A 21,047-nucleotide genomic window follows, 5' to 3' on the forward strand; every position below is an offset into this window, starting at 1 on the left:
CCATTTGTGTAATTAATGTTGTTATTTCGTGCATTAGCTAGAGTTGTATTATAACCAAGTTGTTTAAAATTTTCTTAATCGTCTACCTCATGACGAAAGAAATTGTGTGAAAAGCATGTTACAAACTTGTTTCATCCTGTTCTTTTGTGTAAATAAATGTGTATTCTGCTCACCCTGCGTGGGCTTCTTGTCCGCAGCATTTTATAAATAAATATGTAGGCATAAAGACATGAAATCACCAATACATAGGGTCCTGTATGGGAGTATATGCCTTTATTGCAAGTCAAAGAGTAAAATGTTAAAAATGGAAGCACAAGTATGCTTACAACCTCTTCCGTGTTCTTTTTGCAGGCGCCACCTGAAAAGAAATGCTATGGTCACACCTCTCCTAAAGCTGGCCAGCATTGTTCATGCGGAAGTGAGCGCAGCACATTTTTCAAGTAGTACAATGTAGTTCAATGCAACAAAATACAATATTAAGACCCATAGATACACTTTCCAGGTGAGCACAGAAAGAAAAATGCAAAGGTCCAGAAAGGGCAAAATTCCGGAAGCCAAGAGTCCTTGGCTTTGCACCAGGAGCAGCACAGTTAAAATGTAGCAGCCAGGAAGACATAATAAATGGAGTTATACTACATAAAACCAACGCAAAGAGGAAAGGTTTCAAAGTGACACGTTGACACATAGGAGACACAGCTAGTATGTGAAGGCTTTTGCAAGCCTTCACATTTTTTAAGAATCAAAAGTTACTGCACATGAGTTCCCACACCCAATATCGGGGAACCAGACAATATTTCCTACTTAGGAGGCAATGCCGTGAATGTTAAACAAGAAAATTCATAAAGGTGTATTGCTCAGTGCATTTGATGGTGAAGTAGTTCAAATTATTCAGCAAACTTTTTTATGATTTCAATTGGGAGTCGTATAAAAAGTTGCTGTAGCTTACACTGAATTGTGTGTTTAGTATGAAACACGGTACAAGTACTTTACCAGCGTCAACCACCAAGTTGCATTGCCAATATTGATATGCCTTACAAACTTTCTTTTTTCCTATTCAAGAAAGCTTACTTAAGTAGCCTAGCTGCAGTCCACCAATCCCAATGTGCTAAGATAGAAAAATGAAAGCCACAATGATAGCAGCATGGCTATGCAAAACTAAACTCATAACATGCAGTCTAAAGCTGCACAGGGTATTTCATTGCAAGGGGTGATAAAAACAAGACAAATTGCAAGAACAGTTAATACTGAAGAAAATTATTCAGCACATTAAGAAAAATATGTGTAAAGTTTCTGCACTGAGGCACCTTATTTCTTTGTGATCATGTAGCAATGTAAGAATTACAGCTTGACAACATGCAAGAGATTTACATGCCAACTTAAACACATATTGTTAAGCTAATTCTGTTAACTTTAAAAGTAGCAGAAAATGTCGTTTCAGCAATAAAAAAGAAAAAACGGCTATGGCACCAGCATAATCATGCCGATTTGTTGCTAACGGTTGTCAGTGGTGTAACAGCTATTTGACCTTTTGGCGCCGATCTTAGAGCAGAGAAAAAGCTGATTTGGTGCAGTGATAAGCCCTTTCATTACTGTGTCGAACGTACACCTGTACACCATATGGTCTCTATATTACAGGGACACTAAAGGGAAACACTAAATCAGTTTAGACTGATGAAGTAATCTTTGAAAACTATTTTTGTTAATTTCAAGATAATAAGTTGATTATTAGGCAAGAAAATGAAGGTTAAAGTGCAATATTGTGAATTTAATACCAAAACCTCTTAGCGTCGGTACGTCGGCATGAAATAGCGAATTTTATGGTATCTTTTCATATATGGGCCATAATGGCTCAGTAAAAGTTCCTGAAACATTGCCACATTAACTTTATTGCTCCTTTAGAACACAAAGTAATTCATTTTTAAGGATTAGCATTTAACTAGGCCGTAGCAGACGCCAGCAAAATCCATGATGTCAGGGCGAGCTGGTGCGGGAACTTCAAGGTTGTGTCGCCACTCGTCTTTGCTTGTTTGTTTGAACCTTTTCTAGCTTACGAAGCCTTCATTCACGGTAAGAGTGCTGTTTTTGGTATTGTAGAAGGGTAATTTACACACGTTAAGGAATTTTTTTTCTTGAGTGTCCCTTTAACTGAAATAGTAAATACACGTAGTGCAGTCGGGCATTATCTGATGCTCCTTCCTTAAGCGAGCTCCACTTAAGCGAACTGCTGCACAAATGCCAAAAACAAGACAGCACAGCGACAGTACATAGGAAACTCCGTTGAAGAGAAATGTGCATGTGAAAGTAGTGCATCAAAATCAAAAGCACTGATTAAAATTATAATATTGTAAATATGTTGCAAACATCTTGAAGCACTTCTGACTGGACCTGTGCTGAAAGTTTGAATAATAGGTGTAAAGTGTTTTAGTAAAACGAGTTGGAAGGTAGATGGCTAGATTCTTGCCCTTGCAGTGTCAGTTTGTGTTCATGTAACAGGTTCACGTCGTTCTTTTCCCAATGTTTTACATCAGGTGTATATTTCAAATGTCCGTTTAGGTTGTTTTTTAGTGTGCTAGACATAAAATAGTTGAGATTCTCATATCTGACCCTCCTATAAAGAGTTATCGCATGAAGTCCACATTCTGTAAGCTTGGGAAAACTAGGTGCAGAATCGAAAATTCCTAATTCGTTCGGCAGCTGTACTGTTTTCATGATTCTGAAGGTACAAGAAATGTGATAAAACTAAATTTTCATTGGACAGGATTGAATGGCACTTGAAGGGAATATCTGCAGGTAGTGCCGCTTTGTTGACTTCCAGGACGACAGAGTGCGTTTGTTTTTGGTTTCAATTTTACTACGTAGGTATAGCATGAACAAAACAATGCTTTTGTTTATTTGCTTGTTTGGTGTAGGCTCAGAGCAATTTTACACTATAATGCAGTTCTTAAGCAAAATGGTGCCAAGGGCTAGGTGCAGCTATTCCACCACTAAATGATATATATAGGGTCCTTAGTGATCGGGTAAAAACTAGATAATTACTACATTTTTTTCTCCCTCAAACAAAACGTATAATAATCGGGTTTAACCAAATTTCTCCCCGAAGTTTGACCTTTTGTAAAAGATAATAAATGCAGGTGTTACGAAACAAATGAACATTGCCCACCTTTTGAGCGAATGGCCAAGGTATATCATATTATTAATCATATAAATATACGAATGGTATAAGGTAAAACCTCGTTATAACAAAGTTGAAAGAGTTGACGAAATTATTTTTCTCCATTACTGCCCTTCACTGCAATATACGCCCAATGGGGTGCACAATTTTAAACATGCACAGAAGACAGCTTGGCAGCCCGTGTAATCGCTACAAGGCCACATATGCGTTGAAATTTAAGTAAAACAGCAAAAGAATCCTCAGCATGCGCAACACACGACTTCTTAGCACCTGATGCGACTGCCTTTACGATAGCTGCCTTCCCTTCTAATGTGATGGTTTTTCATTTCCACTTGTCTTGCTTACGGCGTCGTGAAACCGGTGAAACGGCCGAAGAAAACAGCTTGCACACTGACGCGAACAAAGCCTATTGTGTTTGAGCAGCACGTGGCCCACAACACTGCACACCGACAACACTTATCCAGGCTGACCTACCACTCTCACGTGGCTCCACTGTGTCAATGAGGGGGCCAATGAACCTCACCGTGCTGGCTTGGCTTGGCCAGCTCGTGGCCTCTCAGATTTCACCGGCACCGATGCAATTCGGAGGCCACGTGTTGGCCAAGCCAAGCCAGCACGGTGAGGCACACAGCAGTGAGAAAGAAGTGGATACACTCGTCTCTCGCACCACCACACACAAGCGGCGTCTCACCTCCGCCATCACACTACTGTTGCTTAATGTGGCACGTGCCACAGCTTGGGCACAGCTAGGCGTGGCTTCCAAGATTGCACCGGTGCAGCCTTGGAGTAGACACCTACCTGTGCCTAGTGCCACAGTGAAAGAGAAGTGTGATGGCGATAATGAGCTGCTCCTCACTACGTGCAGTGGTGAGCAAAACCAGTCTTGTTCGTTTGAGTATTCAATGTAGAGACACGGGAGTTATGGTTCTGCACCAAACGTGTGCCAAACCCTGTGCAAAGCAATATATTTGGCACACAAGAGTCGGGAATTTTTGTTTCAGAGACAAATCTAGTTCTTTATATCCACTGGCAGAACAATCTTACTTCGTTACAACAAAATGTTATATACACGAATCTCTATGGGGACTTCAAGGGGAACTTTACTTACTTCGTTATAACCATTATTTTATTATAACGAGGTTTGATTGAATGCCTCATCTTCACTTAACACTAAAGTGAAAACTGGCATATGTAGAAATATAACGTATTCAGCACCTTCCGGCGTTAAAGGGGTTGAGACATCAAATTTGTGGCTTGCGCGTTCTTTGTTTCAAACGTTTCTTATTGCTCCAGGAAGCATGATACACTCTCAAAAATTCAAATATTCTCGGTAAATAATTTCATATCGCATAATCTAAGTGAACGATTTTCGATTTCGGTTTCTGGGTGCCAAGTTGGACAGTGACGTCACTGTCTAGGAAGCTTTGTCACGTGGGCCCACAAAGCTGCGACGCATGCACTACTGCATCGTCTACTCTCGCACACACATTCTGTACCAGCGCAGGCAAACAAAACCACGCCGACAATTCTGATGGCTAGCTACGGCTAGCCATCAAGGATTCCAACTCTACGTTTGCGTTCGATGCGGCTCACTGCACTCTAGACTCAAGGCTCTCTAGGCTTGCCCGGTGCTGTGGGTCACCAGTCATTTTAAGTCATTCTAATGTGGTGTGACGTCACTAAAGCTTCCGTCACACTTCCAACACAGTGACGTCGGTGTCAATCGCGCTAGTGATGGGTCTCGATCGTGAGAACAAGCCTTTAGGCACTCTTTGGAAGCGAATTAAAATATATTTTAAACGTTTGCAGTGTCCAACACTTCATGTTGAGTGTCCTTGCATACAGAGGAAGCCTACAGCAGGCTTTTTATAGCCGCAAAATCTGGTGTCTCAACCCCTTGAAGTAAACGAAAGCCTGTTGCTTTTTTTAGTAGCCCCGTTTACATGAACATGACAATGGCTCATTGCACTGCATTTCCCACACGTCACATACATGTCAACGGAGGTAATGCACTAGGAAGTAAATTAACCAGCACTGATGTTGCTCTGCATTGCGAATTGTAGCTGTGACGTAGAGAGGTCATTTATTCAACTACGTTATCTTCAAAGAAGAGTGGCCGATTCAAAACAACAGATCAGAATGGTTAATTTTGGGGCTTTCTCTAAAACGACCTTTGAGAATAACAGATAATTTGCCACGGTCCCATGAAGTTCATTATATCAAGATTTCACTGTAATCCTTTGTAAAAGTTCCCAGAAAAATCTCAAACTTTTGGCTGCTAGACAATAAAACCCCTGAATTCTGCCCGGTTTTCCTGTTTAAATAAAACACCCAGTTTTCACCCCCCCGAATTTCAAAAAATACAAAACCCGAAAACGAAAGGCCATAATTATATAAGCTCACGACCTGCAACTGTAATGGCATGTACGTGTAAGGGGGAAAGTAGATCTCTGCCTATTTACCTCCTATTAAGGTTCATGGCTATGCAGAGAACCTAGATGCTTTGCAGATGGTTTGGCATTATTACCATGGGTAAAGCAATTCAAAGAAAGGATGTTTGAACTAATAATAAAAGAGCTGTATTTTGGATCAATCACTTTCAGTGGGTGCTAACTGGTTAAGTGAGTGAGCAGAAAGCCCACAGTTTAAATGAGGCATTGCACCATAGGTGATCTGATGCATAAGTGAAAGCATCCAAAAAGTGATAACCGAAAATACGCCAAAGGTTGCAATATCAAAAGAATGCTACAGGTGCTGCTCACTACTTTAGTTTTAGAATGCACAAAAATGATTTAAACTATTCCAGCATCAGATGCAACTTGATGCTCATCATTCTTCAGTTAGTACTGGAAAAACAAAATTTTTATACACCAGCACCTATGTGTCACATGTACATTCAGAGTTCTTTGTACCTACAAAAATATTAATGCAGTGCATTCTCACCTCTTCAGGTTGCTCATTCTTCAGTGCCTTAACAGCAGAGCCCTGCTCGTTAACTGCAAAGAAAAAAAAAAAAAAAAAGAAATGAGTGAATCTCAGTGTCATGTGTACGCTCTTTGATACTATACCATGTAACAAGTGAATGATATCCCAGCATTCTGCCAAACAGTGCCTCTCATGGTTAATGCACGATTAATTCAAACTTGAGCTCAGCAGTGCTACCAGTATCATCATCATCATTAGCCTATATTTTATGTCCACTGCAGGACGAAGGCCTCTCCCTGGGATGTCCAATTACCCCTGTCTTGCGCTAGCGTATTCCAACTTGCGCCTGCAAATTTCCTAACTTCATCATCCCATTTGGTTTTCTGCCGACCTCGACTGCGCTTCCCTTCTCTTGGTATCCATTCTGTAACCCTAATGGTCCACCGGTTATCCATCCTACGCATTACATGGCCTGCCCAGCTCCATTTCTTCCGCTTAATGTCAACTAGAATATCGGCTATCCCCGTTTGTTCTCTGATCCACACGACTCTCTTCCTGTCTCTTAACGTTAGTCGTAAGATTTTTCGTTCCATCGCTCTTTATTGCTACCAGTATAAGAGACACTAAGTCAAATTCTGGTGAAGGTTAATGATGGAGGGGAAACTCGGAAATGTTACAAATGGCTAAAGCAACTGATGTCTACCTACAGATGAAATGGTGCCGTGAATAGGTTTGAAGTATTGCAAACTGAAGAAAACGATGAAGACTTTCATTGAAAGTCTTCAATGCGGAGTGCCCAGAGCAGAGCGTGACTACATAGTCCAGGGGTCACCTTTAAACCTCTGCATCAATGAGGACAGCGGTTAACTGTCGCAGGCGTCTACCATGGCGGCACTAGCGGGCACGAGTGAGAGGAGTCAGGGCTACGCCAAGACGCAGTCCTAGTACGAGAGCGAATGGTCAGGAGAAAAGCCAAGACACAGGACAGCTCCTGCCCAAAGGGACGACTGCCAGTGCATGTTTTTCCCCTCCTTTTCTACCCTTTTTCTGTAGGTTCCACCGACCTTGAGAGGGACGGAGGCAATACCCTTCTGGGAGGGGGTGGCAAGGCTCGGGTGGCTCTCTCTGTCGTGTAGTTGCACAACTGTTTATATTTATTTTCTGTTTAAGAACATACGTGGTGCCCGCAATGTTACACTATAGTCACGAGAGACAAACTGCCAAGCATACTAGTGATGCAAAACTATCGGTAAATTGACTATCGATAGTTTCTTTAAACTACTCATATTCTTGGTATAAGCGCGAAGAAGACGCGGACGGTGGCAGAAGAAGATAGGACGAGCGCTAACTCGCAAATAAATCTTCATTGGAAAGAACAAACATATACAAGTGATTGCAAAAACAGCAGCAAAGAAAACATCACATGGTCGAAAGGATAACAGTTACCAGAAAAAACAAATCAGAAAATGGTGAAGCCGTAAAAATTTTAACAAGAAAAAGCACTACTTCGCACTGACGCACGTGCTGAGCAAATATTGAAATTCACCTTCTGACAATGATAATGATGCCTGGCTAACACAAGTGGTCAGGAATCACTTGAAACGATTCTTTTTTTTTTTGTTAGCCAGGCATCATTACCATCGCCATGTGCATTTATTCAGGCAAAAATACTATCTGTTATTGTGCACTTGTAGAGGCACCATTAAGACACCTTCAAGCAAGGCATGCCACTGACACGGCCCCAAAATAAGCTTATGAAGGAGTTTACAAAGGCCTAAATATTATCCTCATCAGGGTATCACCAAACTGGGTTTGGCAGTTAGTAGGCAGTTGTCAGTGCAGCCTTTGTTGACTTGTGTAACCTCCGTGATCTTTAACACTCACAATGATGCCACATAAGGGCGGCTGGTGAAAAGTTGAAATCCAAAAATAACATTGTAGAAAGAGCCAAACATTAAAATTGAATAGGTAATACAAATAAAACAAATTATTCGTGAAATTGTGGTCTACATGATGTCACTATTACATCACTAAAAGGGTTGTAAAAGTACCAGCGAGACACATACAAGCTGTATTTTGAATTATTCCCTCATCTTGACTCCGTTCCTTTATCACACAGTATGTCCAGTGACCGATTCTGATCTTTATGAAATCTGGGTCCAGGTTTTAAAAAATGCTACTCACCATTCACACTCTCCACAGCTTTGGCACGCCTTCCCCTGGTTTTCTTTGGCGTAACCTCCACAGTGGCAGTCACTTCAGCGACCTTACGCTTGCTCCTTCGCAATGATGCTGCCAATGTTGCTTCGTCGGTGCATAAATTATCTTCTAGAGCCTCATCATTTTGTTCTTGCTTCGATGAGGCAACACGGCGTGATTTTGTGCTCTTTGAGGAGATACCCACTTTTTTGCTCAACTCTTCAGCATCATTCTGCTCTGATACATCCACAGAAGGAGCCACTTGCTTTGGTTGACGGCCCTTTTTTTTCTGAATAGTGCCAACATTGTCTTCAACAGTGCTTGGCTGAGTTTCTACACCTTCCTCTAGCGAAGCAAGTGCACGCTTTCCTCGCCCTCGCCTTGAGGTAGAAGACGGTGGAAGTGTGACCGCCTCATCTTTCAGCTCTTGCTCAGGTATGTTCTCCTGTTTAACGGCAGCTGCACGCTTTCTTCGACCCTTTACAGGACTTTGAACGGGTTCCTTTTCAGACGAAACCACATTTTCTGCGAGTGGTTCGACTAATGATCCTGGGGTGTCACATTCTTCATTCATTTTCCTTGAAGCCTGTGTACGTTTAGCTCTAGATGCTTTCTTCTGGGGTGGCTGCTCTGCAGTCTCCTGTGCAGAGACTTCAACGTTTACTTTTCTTGAAGCCACAGTACGACATGACCTTGTGCTTCTTACTGACCTGGCAGAGTCCTCCAATGCAGCATTGACATTGCTTATCTGTGCTGAAGCCTCTTCTTTTTCATTAGCATTTTCGGGAACTGATGTTTGTTTAGCTCCCGCAGATTTCGAGGATTTCAGAGTGTCAATTCTCCCCTGCTCAAGATCTTCATTTGTGACCTTTGAAGCTGGTGTACGTTTAGCTCCTGAAGAACTTAGCATGCCCACAGTCTCCAACTTTGGTACATCTGCATCCATGCGCCTTGAAGCTGGTGTGCGGCTTGACCGGACACTCCTGGTGGCAGTTTGTTCCACAGCAACATCTGTTACATCTGCAGTCACATGTTCAGATGACAACGTGCCTGTCAGCTCTTGCTCTGGTGCTTCGTCCTGGTCATTCACATTGCATGATGCTGGTTTACGCCTGGATTTTCCAGTATTCAATGACTGTGTGACCTTTCCATTAGCCTTCGAGGCAACTGTCCGCTTAGACCTTGAACTGCTTGGTGTGCCAACTGTCTCAAGCTCCACTGTATCCAAGTTTGCCTTCTTCGAGGCTGGTGTGCCGCTAGCCCTTGCACTCTTTTTCATGACACAACCTTCCGCAGCAACATCTGCATCATTTGAATTCACATGTTCAGATTGTGACTCCACTGCCTCATGCTGTGTGTCTTCCTCTACTCTCACCTTGCCTGAGGCTGGCTTCTGCTTAGCTCCTGAAAGTTTTGAAGATTTTGGAGTACCAACTACTTGCTTCTTCGCCTCATTTGCCTTCCCTGACAATGCTAAATGCTTATCTCCTAAAACCACCTCTGGGTCTGGGGAACCTACAGACACCTTCTTTGATGCCAATGTGCAGCTGGACCGACTTCTTGCAGGCGTGACAGATTCTTCCACAGCAGCATCACCATTGTTTAAAACAGGCTTTGATAAAGGTTCATTGGTGGTCTCCTGCCCAGGAACCTCCGCCTCTTTCCACAGCTTGGTTGAAGCTGATGTACGTTTAGCTCTCTTGATTGGAGCATCTGCAGTCGTCTGCTCTGTGCTCACATCATTTGGCTCCGCTGCAAATGCCACTTGTTTATCGATTGAAAAACTTGTGTTAGGTGTGCATACTGTCTTGTTCTGCAAATTCTCTTGCACACCATTTTTCAATGCTGCTGTGCTGCTAGACCTTGCACTCCTTCGCCCAAATGGCTTCTCTCCAGTAACATCTGTGCTGTCTGAAATGATGTGCTTGGATGGGGAACTGCCAACTGTCCCCTGCATTAGTGCCTCTTGCTCTTCAGTCACTTTGTTTGGAGCCGAGGTCCGCTTAGCCCTCAAGGCTCTAGAAGACTGCGGACTGTCTACCACATCTTGCTGTGCTGTCTCTTCTATCTTCGTGGGTACTAAAGTGTTGTAAGCTCCTGAAGCATTCAAGGTGTCAAGTGTGTCTACTGTGTGTTGTTGTGACACTTTGGAATTCAGTTTTCTTGCCGTTGGTGTGTGGCTAGTTCTTCCACCTGTTGTTTTTACAGACTGTTCCTCTGCAACATCTCCACTACCGGAAGCCTCATGCTTAAATGGTGATAAGCACATGGTCTCCTGCTTTGGGTTCTGTTCCTCTTGATTTGCATTGTTTAAAGCTTGTGCCTGCTTAGTTTCTGAAATTCTGAATGACCGTGGAGTGACTACTGCCTTTTGATTTGCAATCTCTTCGCTTGTCTTCTTAGATGCTTTAGATGGAGCTACGCCTCCTGTCTTATGCTGCGGGGTTTCTTTGTTCGACTTGGTTGAAGCTGGTGTTTGTTTCACTTCGGCAGCTCTGAAGGGCCTTGGAGTGTCCACCGTATTTTGTTTTGCAATTTCTTCATTCGTGGAGGCAGACATGCGCGTGGCTCTTGAAGAACTCGCAGTGCTTGGTGTGCGGATTATATCTTGCTCTGGCATTTCTGCACTCAGCTTCCTTGATGCCATTGTGTGGCTCAACCTTGCACTTCTCTTCCTGACAGACTCTTCCACAGCAACATATGTATTGTCTGAAGCTGCATGTTCCAATGGTAATGTGCCTCCTGTCCGCTGTTCAGTTGGCTTTTCATCTTGATTTGTCTTGTTTAAAGGTGGTGTTTTCTGAGCTCCTGAAATTCTGGAGGACTGCAAATTCTTATTAGATGCTAGCATGGATTCAGCCATTGAAACATTCAGCATACTTGGTGTGCCAACAGCTTCCTCTTGTGGCACTTTTGCACTGTCTTTCTTAGAGGCTGGAGTGCAAATGGTCTTTGAGTGCCTTTTCTTGATAGACTCTGCCACAGCAACTTCAGTACCATCTGCAGTCACATGTTTGGATGGTGATGTGCTCAATGACTCCAACTCCGAATGTTCACTCTCTTGGTTCAGCTTATTAGAAGCCTGGTGTACGCTTAGCTCCTGAAGCTCTGAAATACTTGGTAGTGTCGGCCACACCTTGTTTTGTACTCTCTTCATTCATAGACACTCGCGTGTGTGTAGCTCTTGAACAACTTGAAGTGCTTGGTGTGCTGACTGTGTCCTGCCCTGGCACCTCTGCACTTAGATTCTTTAATGCCGGAGCACTGCTCAACCTGCCACTTCTAGTTCTAACAGACTCTTTCAGAGCATCATGCATACTGTTTGAAGTCGCATGTTTCAATTGTGATGTGTCCAGTGACTTCGACTCTGACACCTCATTTTGCTGAACTTTCTTTGAGGCCGGTTTCCGCTTAGCTCCTGAAGTTCTGATGGACTGTGGCAGGTGTACCACATCTTCCTCTTTTGTCTCTTCCGTCCCCTTCACAAATGGTGGGGTACAGTTGGCTTCATCCTGCTCTGGAATCTCTGTATTTGCTTCCTTTGAGGATAGTGTGCAGCTGGACCTTGCATCTCTACTCTTGGCAGGCTCTTTCAAATCAACATTTGTGTTGTCTGAAGTCAAATGTTTAAATGGAGATGTTTCCATTGTCTCTTGCTCTGAAGCCTTTCGATTTGCTTTGTTTGAAGCTGGTGTTCGCTTATAGACTGAAACTCTTTTGCTGTGCGGAGTGTTCACCCCCTCTTGCCCTGAAGAGCCATTTGTCTTCGTAGATACTGGTGTACACTTCACTGATGAAATATTAGGTTTATCTGACATGCCAAGTGCTTTCTGCTCCAGTACCTCTTCATTTGCTTCCTTTGAGGCTGAAATGCGACTGGACCTTCTTGTCCTTACAGACTCTCCTGCAGAAACGTCCACGCTGTCTGATGTCTGAGCACTTACTGCATGCTGTTCAAAGTCCTCTACTTTGTTTGAGGTAACTATTTCGTTAGGTCCTGAGATGTTCAAGGGCCCTGGAGTTCCCACTTCGTTTGGGCTTGTTTCCTTATTGTTTGCTTTCTTCAAAGCTGGAGTCCGCTTGGCTTTTGAAGCATTGGAACTGTTTGGCGTGCCTACAGCTACGAGCTCTGGGGTGTCAAAGTGTAGGACATACGAGGCTGATGTGCTGCTAGATCTTGTGCTCCTTGACCTGAAAGACTCTTCCAAAACAGCATCCCTGGTTTCCATAGTCATGCATCCATTAGTGATTTCACAAATCCCCTGCTGCAGGTCCTCCCCATCCATTCGATCTGAAACTTCAGTCAATTTATTTTTCATCCGTGGAGTATTGATAATCACTTCATCAGGCAACTTTTCGTTTGGTTTCCTTGAAGCTGGTGTTCTTGAAACCGACACACGGCCAGATCTAGCCCTCCTGGCAGAGCCGACAGGTCCTCCCAGAGCAATATCTATGTCGTTTGAACTCGCATCCTCAAATAGAGACATGCTTGTGGCATCTTGCTCTTCTTTTTCATTTATGTGGTTCACAGCTGGTGTTCCCTTGGTTCCAAGAATATTCACAGACTTCGGGGTTCCCGACATCTCTTGCTTTGTTGTTTCTTTGTTGACCTTCTTCAAAGCCGGTGTCCGCTTAGCCCTTGACGCACTTAAATTGCTGGGTGTGCTAAATGACTCAGGCACTCCTGCAGTGACATTCATTGATGCAGGAGCATTGCCATACCCCAAGGAATTCTCCAGAGCAACATTCACATTGCCTGAACTGACATGTTCTGACAGTGACGTGCATACAATTTCTTTCTGTGGGACCTCCTCTTCCTTTGCCTTCTTTGAAGCTGGAGTTAGCTTAGTGCTGGAAACATTAAGGGCCTGCATAGTGGCAACCGCTCCTTGCTTTGCAATCTCTTCATCTGATTTTTTAGATGCAGGAGTGCGCTTAGCTCTTGAAGCATTCAAAGCATTCGGTGTGCCAAACACACCACCCTCTAGTACCTCAGCATCCACTTTCTTTGATGCTGGTGTGCGGCTGGACCTTGCACCAGTCATGTTGAAGGTTTTCTCCACAGCAGTGTTAATGCTGTGTAAGCTCGCACGTTTAGACAGTGATGTACCAACTATCTCAAGCTCTGGCACCTCATTATGTTCGGACATCGTTGTAAAAGCAGTGCTTCGCCTCCTTCCAGAAGTGTGTAGTAGGCTGGTATCTGTGGCCTGTGAAGTGCTTACTAATGACTTCTGGGCAGGTTCATTAGGTGCTGAAGAATCGGACACATCCTGAACCATCCCATTTCCTTTGGAGTTTAATTCTTTTGTGGCACTCAAGTTAAATGATGATCCAGGCGTTTTGAACATGAACTCACAGCCTAAGGTGTCATCCAAAATGTTGGATGTCTGCAACCCATCCAGTGACTCATTCCCTTTGAAGCTTCGACGTGTCATGCGAGAACTGCTACGGGTACTTAAGAATGACAGTTCAGGTGTGGCAGCACTAGAAGTTGACCAGCTGTTCTGTAGCACTGGAGTGGAATAAACAGATCTGTTTTCCTGCGCCTGCCGCAGCAACTTGTTACTTTTTCGTGCACTGCCATTCTTCATCCTATTGTTTCTTGAAATCACACCTGCCACTGGGGTACTGGCAACAAGAATTCCACTAGCTGCGCTTGGTGTCGCAAGGCCCTTGATGTGTGTTTTGCACTCTTCCACAGAGTTTTCGCCCAGTGATTTTCCCGAAACAGATTGTCCATTACAATCACTGTGACTAGCCGAAGACGTATCCTGTACATCTTCATAGCCATTTTGCCGCCTCAGTTTGGGAGACTTCTCCTCTGTCGTAATTTCAGAACTCTGGCGTCTTTTCACCGGGCTCTTACTCAGTCTCCCGAGTGATGCAGACCGTTCATGCTCAGCAGAGGTATCTCCCATACTTGCCAAAGAACTTCTAGAGCGCATTGCACGCATTCTTGGCTCGTCTATTAAGGGAGTTGAAGATGATGAGTCATACAGTTGGCCATTGACTGAAGATTCGGCAACTAGATCAATGACACAACCATCACGCCCTTTAGGAGAGCTTACACCTTGCGTTGGTGTGGGAAAGGTGGTTGCAATAGGACCTTGTCTTTTTGCTTTCAAGAGTTTACGAGAACTGGTGAAGTCTGACACTTCACAGGGAGAATTTGGCAGACCATCATTCCAAGAAAGCCTCTTGGCATGCACTGTGGCTTCACCATTCCTTGCAGCTCCATGTGCTACTGCACTCCTGGAACGACTTGGTCTTTCAGTTTGACGGCCAGCATCACTTGAGTTGGATGCAGACAGAGGTGACACAAACACTTCTGTTGGAATACAAGGCGTCTTGTAGTGTGATTGGTCAAAGAAGCTAGTTGTAGGTGTAGAGACGCCAGGTGTCCCGTGCGCCTGTTGCACAACAGGACTTTCTTTGCCCGTGTCACCTTCCATTGTTGAACTCTCTCTTGGGCCTCCTGCAGGAGCAAAAGCAGCCAGATATATGTCCCACTTCTTCAACATATTAGCATGCACAGCTTTACATCTGTACTCTTTACTTCCTTCCCAGTAGCTAGTCACAAATGCCCAAGATCTGACACAGTAAACCATAATGTTAACTTGAACATACAGCCACTTGATACTATCTGTATCTGGTGTTGAGAGTACACCAGAAGCTCTTGTTAAATGCCAAATGTAACACAAGAACTACACCTAGTTACTGTGCTGCAAACACAACAGCACTGAAGAAGTGCAAAATTTTACAACGCAATGTGTCCTCGTCTGCCTGCAAGTGTGTGCAGTGGCAACTGCCAGGCTAGAGATACAGTGCAACCCTGGTAATTCAAACACTTGGGTCCTGCCACAGCTGCATGATCTTGAATACGAAAAACTGTCAGTAATTTGGTACACACATACGTGTCTTTGTAAGAAACTGTGCTGAATACAATTGAGTGGGCATTAGCACATATGTTCCCGCAGCCAATACTCCGGCAGACGCGGCAGCATTATTATTCAGAACTACCTAACACCAAGTGTGCGACCATAGCACAGTGATAGCCAGCAGCTCCATTCAAAACAAGATCTTTTGTTCCTTTGCTGTTGACAAATGGCCTGAATCACTCAAAGTGCAATCTCAATTATGCAGGCGATGAAGAGCACTTCAGGTATGCACATCGCTGGTAATTCATTTACTGACTGCTACTGTTGTGGACAAGCCTCTTAAATGAGTGGCATACAGCTACACATCTCTCAAAAATTGCACTTGCTCAATGTCAACTATAGTCAGGTACAACTTTAGACGGCAGCGCCATTTGCCCCTCAAAGGCGGATGCACACGAGCCTCCACCAATGGGTATGCACTCTAGACTGACGTCATGAGCCGTACGGCTGGTGACCCCGCCAACGGAGAACATGGCAGCCCGCACTTCGAACTGGGCCGAGTCGCGGAGGCAATTGGCTGCCATGTTTCAGTCATCACGGCGGCGCCTCTCCTGCCTTAAGTTGTACCTGACTTCTTTGTGTAGACTGCTTATAACATAAGTCTCCGGGAATATCCGCACTATAAGCAGTACCACACTATAACCAAAACAACTATTTTATTGCGATAATGGACACTCCAGGCGCATTTCTGCCGTGGCTGTCACCGTGCTCTAGCTTTCGTATCCGCTTACTAAATAAATTAACAAGCACGGTGTCATGCGCGCACAAGCAAACATGAACACATCTCGCTCGTTGACCGCGGAAACGAACTGTCAAAACGCTCGAGTGACGAAGCGCGGCGAGCGAATTGACCCTTCGTGCTATCACGTCTCTCGCTTCAACGCGACCTATAAGCGGCGAAAACACGGCGCGCGGCAGATTTTTCCCCATCGCAGATTGCTTTCAAGATAGGGCCAAGGAGACCGTATCGTAGAAGTGGATTGTCGCAGATTACGCCTTGCTTCTCTCCACTGAAACTGTTCCGCATTGCTTTGCTGGCAAAAATCCTCTCCTTCTGTTTGCACCATTCCCAAACGCAAGTTTCGGATTCTCCGAATGCCCGTGATGCAGCCCGATTTCCGTCCGTCGACGCACACATGATCACTTTCCTTTTAAATGTGGCATCATGATGAACTTGGTACTTTATGCTGATAGAGCAGACGCAGAGAACGTGAAGACAGACGGTAGACTATTGCCTAAGTACGTGTACTGCAGCATATGGAGGAAGCTACGGTAGCTAGGCTCGACGCGCGTGCGAGGCGGCCATTTTGAAATGCCGACGGCTATATGGTAACGCAGATTTAGGGTTGTACTAGAGTTTAACGCGCACGCAATTTTTGGACCTGTCTTATCGGGAAAAAAAGTACGCGTTATATTCGAGTAAATACAGTATTTGTGGCTTGAGAGGAGCGTTTGCCGTCTAGGTTCACTGCCGAACTTCTGGGCAGCCGCACTCTAACCGGTATTTCGTGTCCCACAACTGCACTATAAGCGATACGGGAAAATTAACGGGAGTCTAAAACGACAGTATTATATCCGGTCCTGCACTATAAGCGGATACGTTATAAGTGGTCTATACTGTATTATGCAGAGCAGGAAAAACCTGTCACCTGTGCACTTAGTGTGCACTTTCCATTCCAATACAGTCGAACCTCTCTCAACTCAACAAAATCTACAATGAAGCAAGTTTTTTTTAATTTCCCAATTATTGAACATTGTATTTTTTTATGATGATGTAACAGGTCAATTTTGATCTGAGCAAGTGCCCCCACCCGTGTAAGAGCCCCCCCTTCCCTCTGCTCTGCACCCTTATCACGCACTGCGCCCAGACACAACATTGGCCTGCCACATCCAGTCCATGAAAATAAGTTTTTATGGCTTCTTCTTTTGTGTTGTTCTTCCCTCTTTTTTTGCGGGAAAATTTTGTTCTTGCCATTTTGAATTTTGGTGCCGTTCAGGGATAGCGCCCCCCCCCCCCCTCACTTTGTCGGTAATTTTGACTTGCTTGAGGAGGGGAGGGTTGCTTGCTTGGAGTTTTATGGTACATGTTGCATGCCTTTACTTTGGTGACAAGTAAAACATTGCCCAAAAATAGGTTCATCATTTGCATGCATCTTTTAATATGCAAATGTTGCAGGCAAGTGGCAAAAAAAGCACTGAGTGCTGAGCATGAGTAGGTAAAGTCAATTCCAAAGCTTTGATCTCAACCCGATCTCAATCACATGCACCAGTGCCTTTGATTCAGTAATCATTGCTCAAGTTTCTTGCTGAATTCTGCAGAAACATTGGCTCAAAGAAACATGATTAAAAGCGTTTTGCTACAAATAGGACTTTTATTATACAGGGTGATAATTTGTAAGTTTTTTTCCGGAATTAAAAAATTACTTTACAGCACATATTGCAATGTACGAACTGTAGCCGGCGAGTTTGCAAGGCATATCCACTTGGAATGAACTTCCAGAATGACAACAGTTTGGAGATATGCACCCTCGAATGCACCGTTAAAAAAAGAGAAAGAAAAAGAGGGCGAGGGGGGGGAAAGAAAGCACTGTTACCCACCGCGGTGGCATTGATGTTGCACTGCATAGGGCGTGGTATCAAATCCCAGCTGCGGTGGCAGCATTTCAATAGGGGTGAAAGGCAAAAACGCCAAGAACACCAAGTGGTCAAAATTTATCCGGAGTCTCACACTACGACGTGCCTCATAATCATGTCGTGGTTTTGGCACGCACGAGCCCACAACTAAATTTTAATGCACTGTTGTTTCACTTCTTCAACAAAATGCTCTTTTATGCATAGAATCACAAAATTAACTGTAACACCCATGTAGTTCATCCCACACTTTGGCAAATAATATCTCGAAACCGGTGTTATCCAGGAGATTCATTTCTAGTGAATACATCTTGCAAACTCACCAGCTACAATTTGTAAACTGCAAATGTGCCATATTGTATTAATGAAGAAGCTAATAAGTGAATTTGTTCATTAGTTGAATATGAGCTTCGATTTCTCGTGCTAGTAATGTCCACTTCTTTGAATAATCCAGTTAAAGGACAAAAATAATGCTATCTGCTACAGGCAATTTTTTTGTTTAATTCTGAAAAACTTTAGGATGATCACCCTTATAGAGGTTTTGCTAATTACCGTTTCAACCAGCAGCATCACAACTGAATTTTGCAGCCAGACCTCTTCTAGGCACCTGTGCGAGTCTGGGCAAGTTCAAATAAATCTATATTACATGCGCTCAGGAAAAAAAGAACTTGAATATCTAAGGGCAAACGCGTGTGTCGCGTCTACTAGGTAAGGTGGGAGATGTGCAAGAGTGTACATGAGTGATGTGAAACTTTTGCTTTCAATTGCTTTTCGCCGCCTTTGATGATAGTGGCCTGGATCAAGAAACTATCTTTGAGCGGTCGTGTACACTAACACCCCCCCCCCCCCCCCCTTACTGTGTACATAAAGCCCTGTTTTCCGTGAATAAAATTCAGTTGAAGTCCAGCGTTCATGTCTTTCTTTTCTCGTCCACGTTTATTTGTGCGCTCGAACGATGTTTCATAATCCCTTAGTGAAACACTGTAATGAGAGCTATCGTTATAATACACAGAAATGGTTGTCAGAAACCTGCAAAGTTTTCTCAAAAATCTATTTGCAGCTGAATGTCGTCCCTTGTCCCAGCTATACCTTCAGATTCATTGATCAGTGAATCAAGCTGGAGGTGTAGATACCGTTTGACAACTCTACATTCAACAGGCAAAAACAAGTTCTATCTGTGTGCATAAGACTCAAGATGGGCAGTGCTGAATACATGTTTATTCCCTAGGAATGCCAGTCTTGGGGTGATCCATAGTGTATCATCATTCTCAAAGAAAGTAGAAGACGAAAAGCGCGGGGGTACGTGCATTGCTGGAAGTGAATCTGGAATTCTCTTCTTTTCTCTCGAGAGTGCCACCTGCTCGACTAGAAGAGTGCTCCGTCTGCAGATCGCACATTGCGGCTCATATTGAATATGATAGCACACACGAAGAAATCAAGTGTTTTAAACCCATATTATGGCTTTACAGATACAATTAAGTACACTACAAAATGTGAATACTTAAGGCACAATACATTACACACGGCAGTGAAAATTACTTCGTATGAAGCTGCCGTACTGGCAGCATATACGAACTCCCACTGGTATTCACGAACTCTATCTGCAGCAGCAATAAGAAACCACCTTTTCATTTTACACTCAAAGCATCCTCAGTGGCAACACACTGATTTGTAGCATTGAGTCAACACTCACAGGATGCACAATTGAAGCTATGTATCAGAGCATGCTGACAGAACAATGATTCACACTTTATTGGGCTTATCCATAACTTGTGTAAAAGTAAAAATAAACAAAGGGCTGCAATATTAGTCAGTTGTTACCTTTGCGCTGCTGAGAACCAGTGGCAGCAGGTGAAGATTGCTTTCCTTTTTTCTTCTGCGTGGACACCCACTCAAATCGAAACTGGCGTGAGCCAACAGTCACAATGTCACCATGGCTCAAGAAAGCCTGATTTGGAACATGTTCATCATTCCTTAGAACCTCCTTTGTACTAGTGACATTGATGACATGGGCCTGCATAAAATATAAAATTAAGCATTAATTAGTGCCTTGTCATATGCTAAATGCAGAGAAAATGAAAATGATATTGACTGACTGATTTATTTGTTGATTAACTAGCTTACAAGGTGTAATGTCATGAAGCAACACAAGTTGCGTAGTGGTGGGGCTCCCGATTACCTACCTTGGATTTTTTACCATGCAACTAAACCTATCGGTACATTCAACTGGTTCTAATTGTGTTCCAACTCAAACAGCAATTATGTGGAACCTGCTCAAGACTCAAGTCATAAGACGCCTGTTCAAGCCAAATGTGCGGCTGCTTACCAGACCACCCAGGCTGAAAGCAGTAACTCGTCGGTGTTGCTTTCATTATAAAGAAACATGGCAGACATTCAAGGTGTGCGCTCGCAAACCCCCACCACCAAAGGGTCAACTAAGTGTCGACACTAAAGAACACAAAGTTGACATACATGGTTGTTCAAATCATTGGATGATTAAATATTGATTATATGTCACTATTCTGTCTTTTTTCCCATGTTCATTATTAGCTAATTTCGCGTGTTAATCGTATTTCACACAATTTTGCGTCGACCCATTACCATTACCGGATCATTACCATTCAATATAAAATTGTGAGTACCATATGTGTGCCCTATTCTGAGACGACAGAATAGGGCATCAGTTCGTCCTCTATGGCCGGGAACCCAGCATATTATTACATGTCTATGAGATAGGTAAATGTTACACAAGAGTGAGTAAAGCTCAATAAAAACAGGATTCTTATGCTTTTGTAAACATGTTACCGCTTTTACAAAATTCAACATGTCTGTAAATATTATTGCCCTTTGTAGTTTCAATTTTTCTATATGTTTCACCGCTGACAGTACTGCGTAGGCTTCTGCTGTGAAGATATTTGTTAGGGGGTTCAATACGTCAGATTTAGAAAATAAGGGGCCAACAGCCGCGTAAGATACGCCAGCATAGGACTTGGATGCATCGGTGTAAAACTCCGAGCACGAGTACTTCGACTGAAGTTCGCGGAAATGCATTGCAATTTCAAGCTCGGGAGCGTGCTTTATGACCTCTACAAAGGATAAATCACATTCTATCACCTGCCACTCCCAGGGCGGTGATAGCTTAGCTGGAGGCATTAGGCGATGTTCTAGAAGTGGGATAT

The 21,047-nt window shown here is 43.6% G+C and overlaps 1 protein-coding gene across 2 annotated transcripts in view; it reads right to left on the minus strand.

Annotated features, from left to right (window-relative positions):
- Window positions 1-251: 251 nt before the first annotated feature.
- The window catches only part of LOC119461146 (uncharacterized), a 31,070-nt gene continuing 10,274 nt past the window's right edge, over window positions 252-21,047 (minus strand). Inside the window, exons 5-9 of one of the 2 annotated variants that reach the window (XM_037722359.2) lie at window positions 19,690-19,882; window positions 12,941-14,774; window positions 8,282-9,483; window positions 6,116-6,168; window positions 252-358 (exon numbers count right to left, since the gene is read on the minus strand). In XM_037722359.2, the coding sequence (XP_037578287.2) occupies window positions 323-358; window positions 6,116-6,168; window positions 8,282-9,483; window positions 12,941-14,774; window positions 19,690-19,882 (3,318 nt within the window). In that variant the 3' untranslated portion in view covers window positions 252-322. Of the gene's footprint in view, window positions 359-6,115; window positions 6,169-8,281; window positions 9,484-11,245; window positions 14,775-19,689; window positions 19,883-21,047 lie in introns of those variants that run through there. The other variant, XM_049666839.1, reaches the window with a different exon arrangement.

Source organism: Dermacentor silvarum, chromosome 1 (assembly GCF_013339745.2).
Source record: "Dermacentor silvarum isolate Dsil-2018 chromosome 1, BIME_Dsil_1.4, whole genome shotgun sequence".
NCBI classification, from domain to species: domain Eukaryota; kingdom Metazoa; phylum Arthropoda; class Arachnida; order Ixodida; family Ixodidae; genus Dermacentor; species Dermacentor silvarum.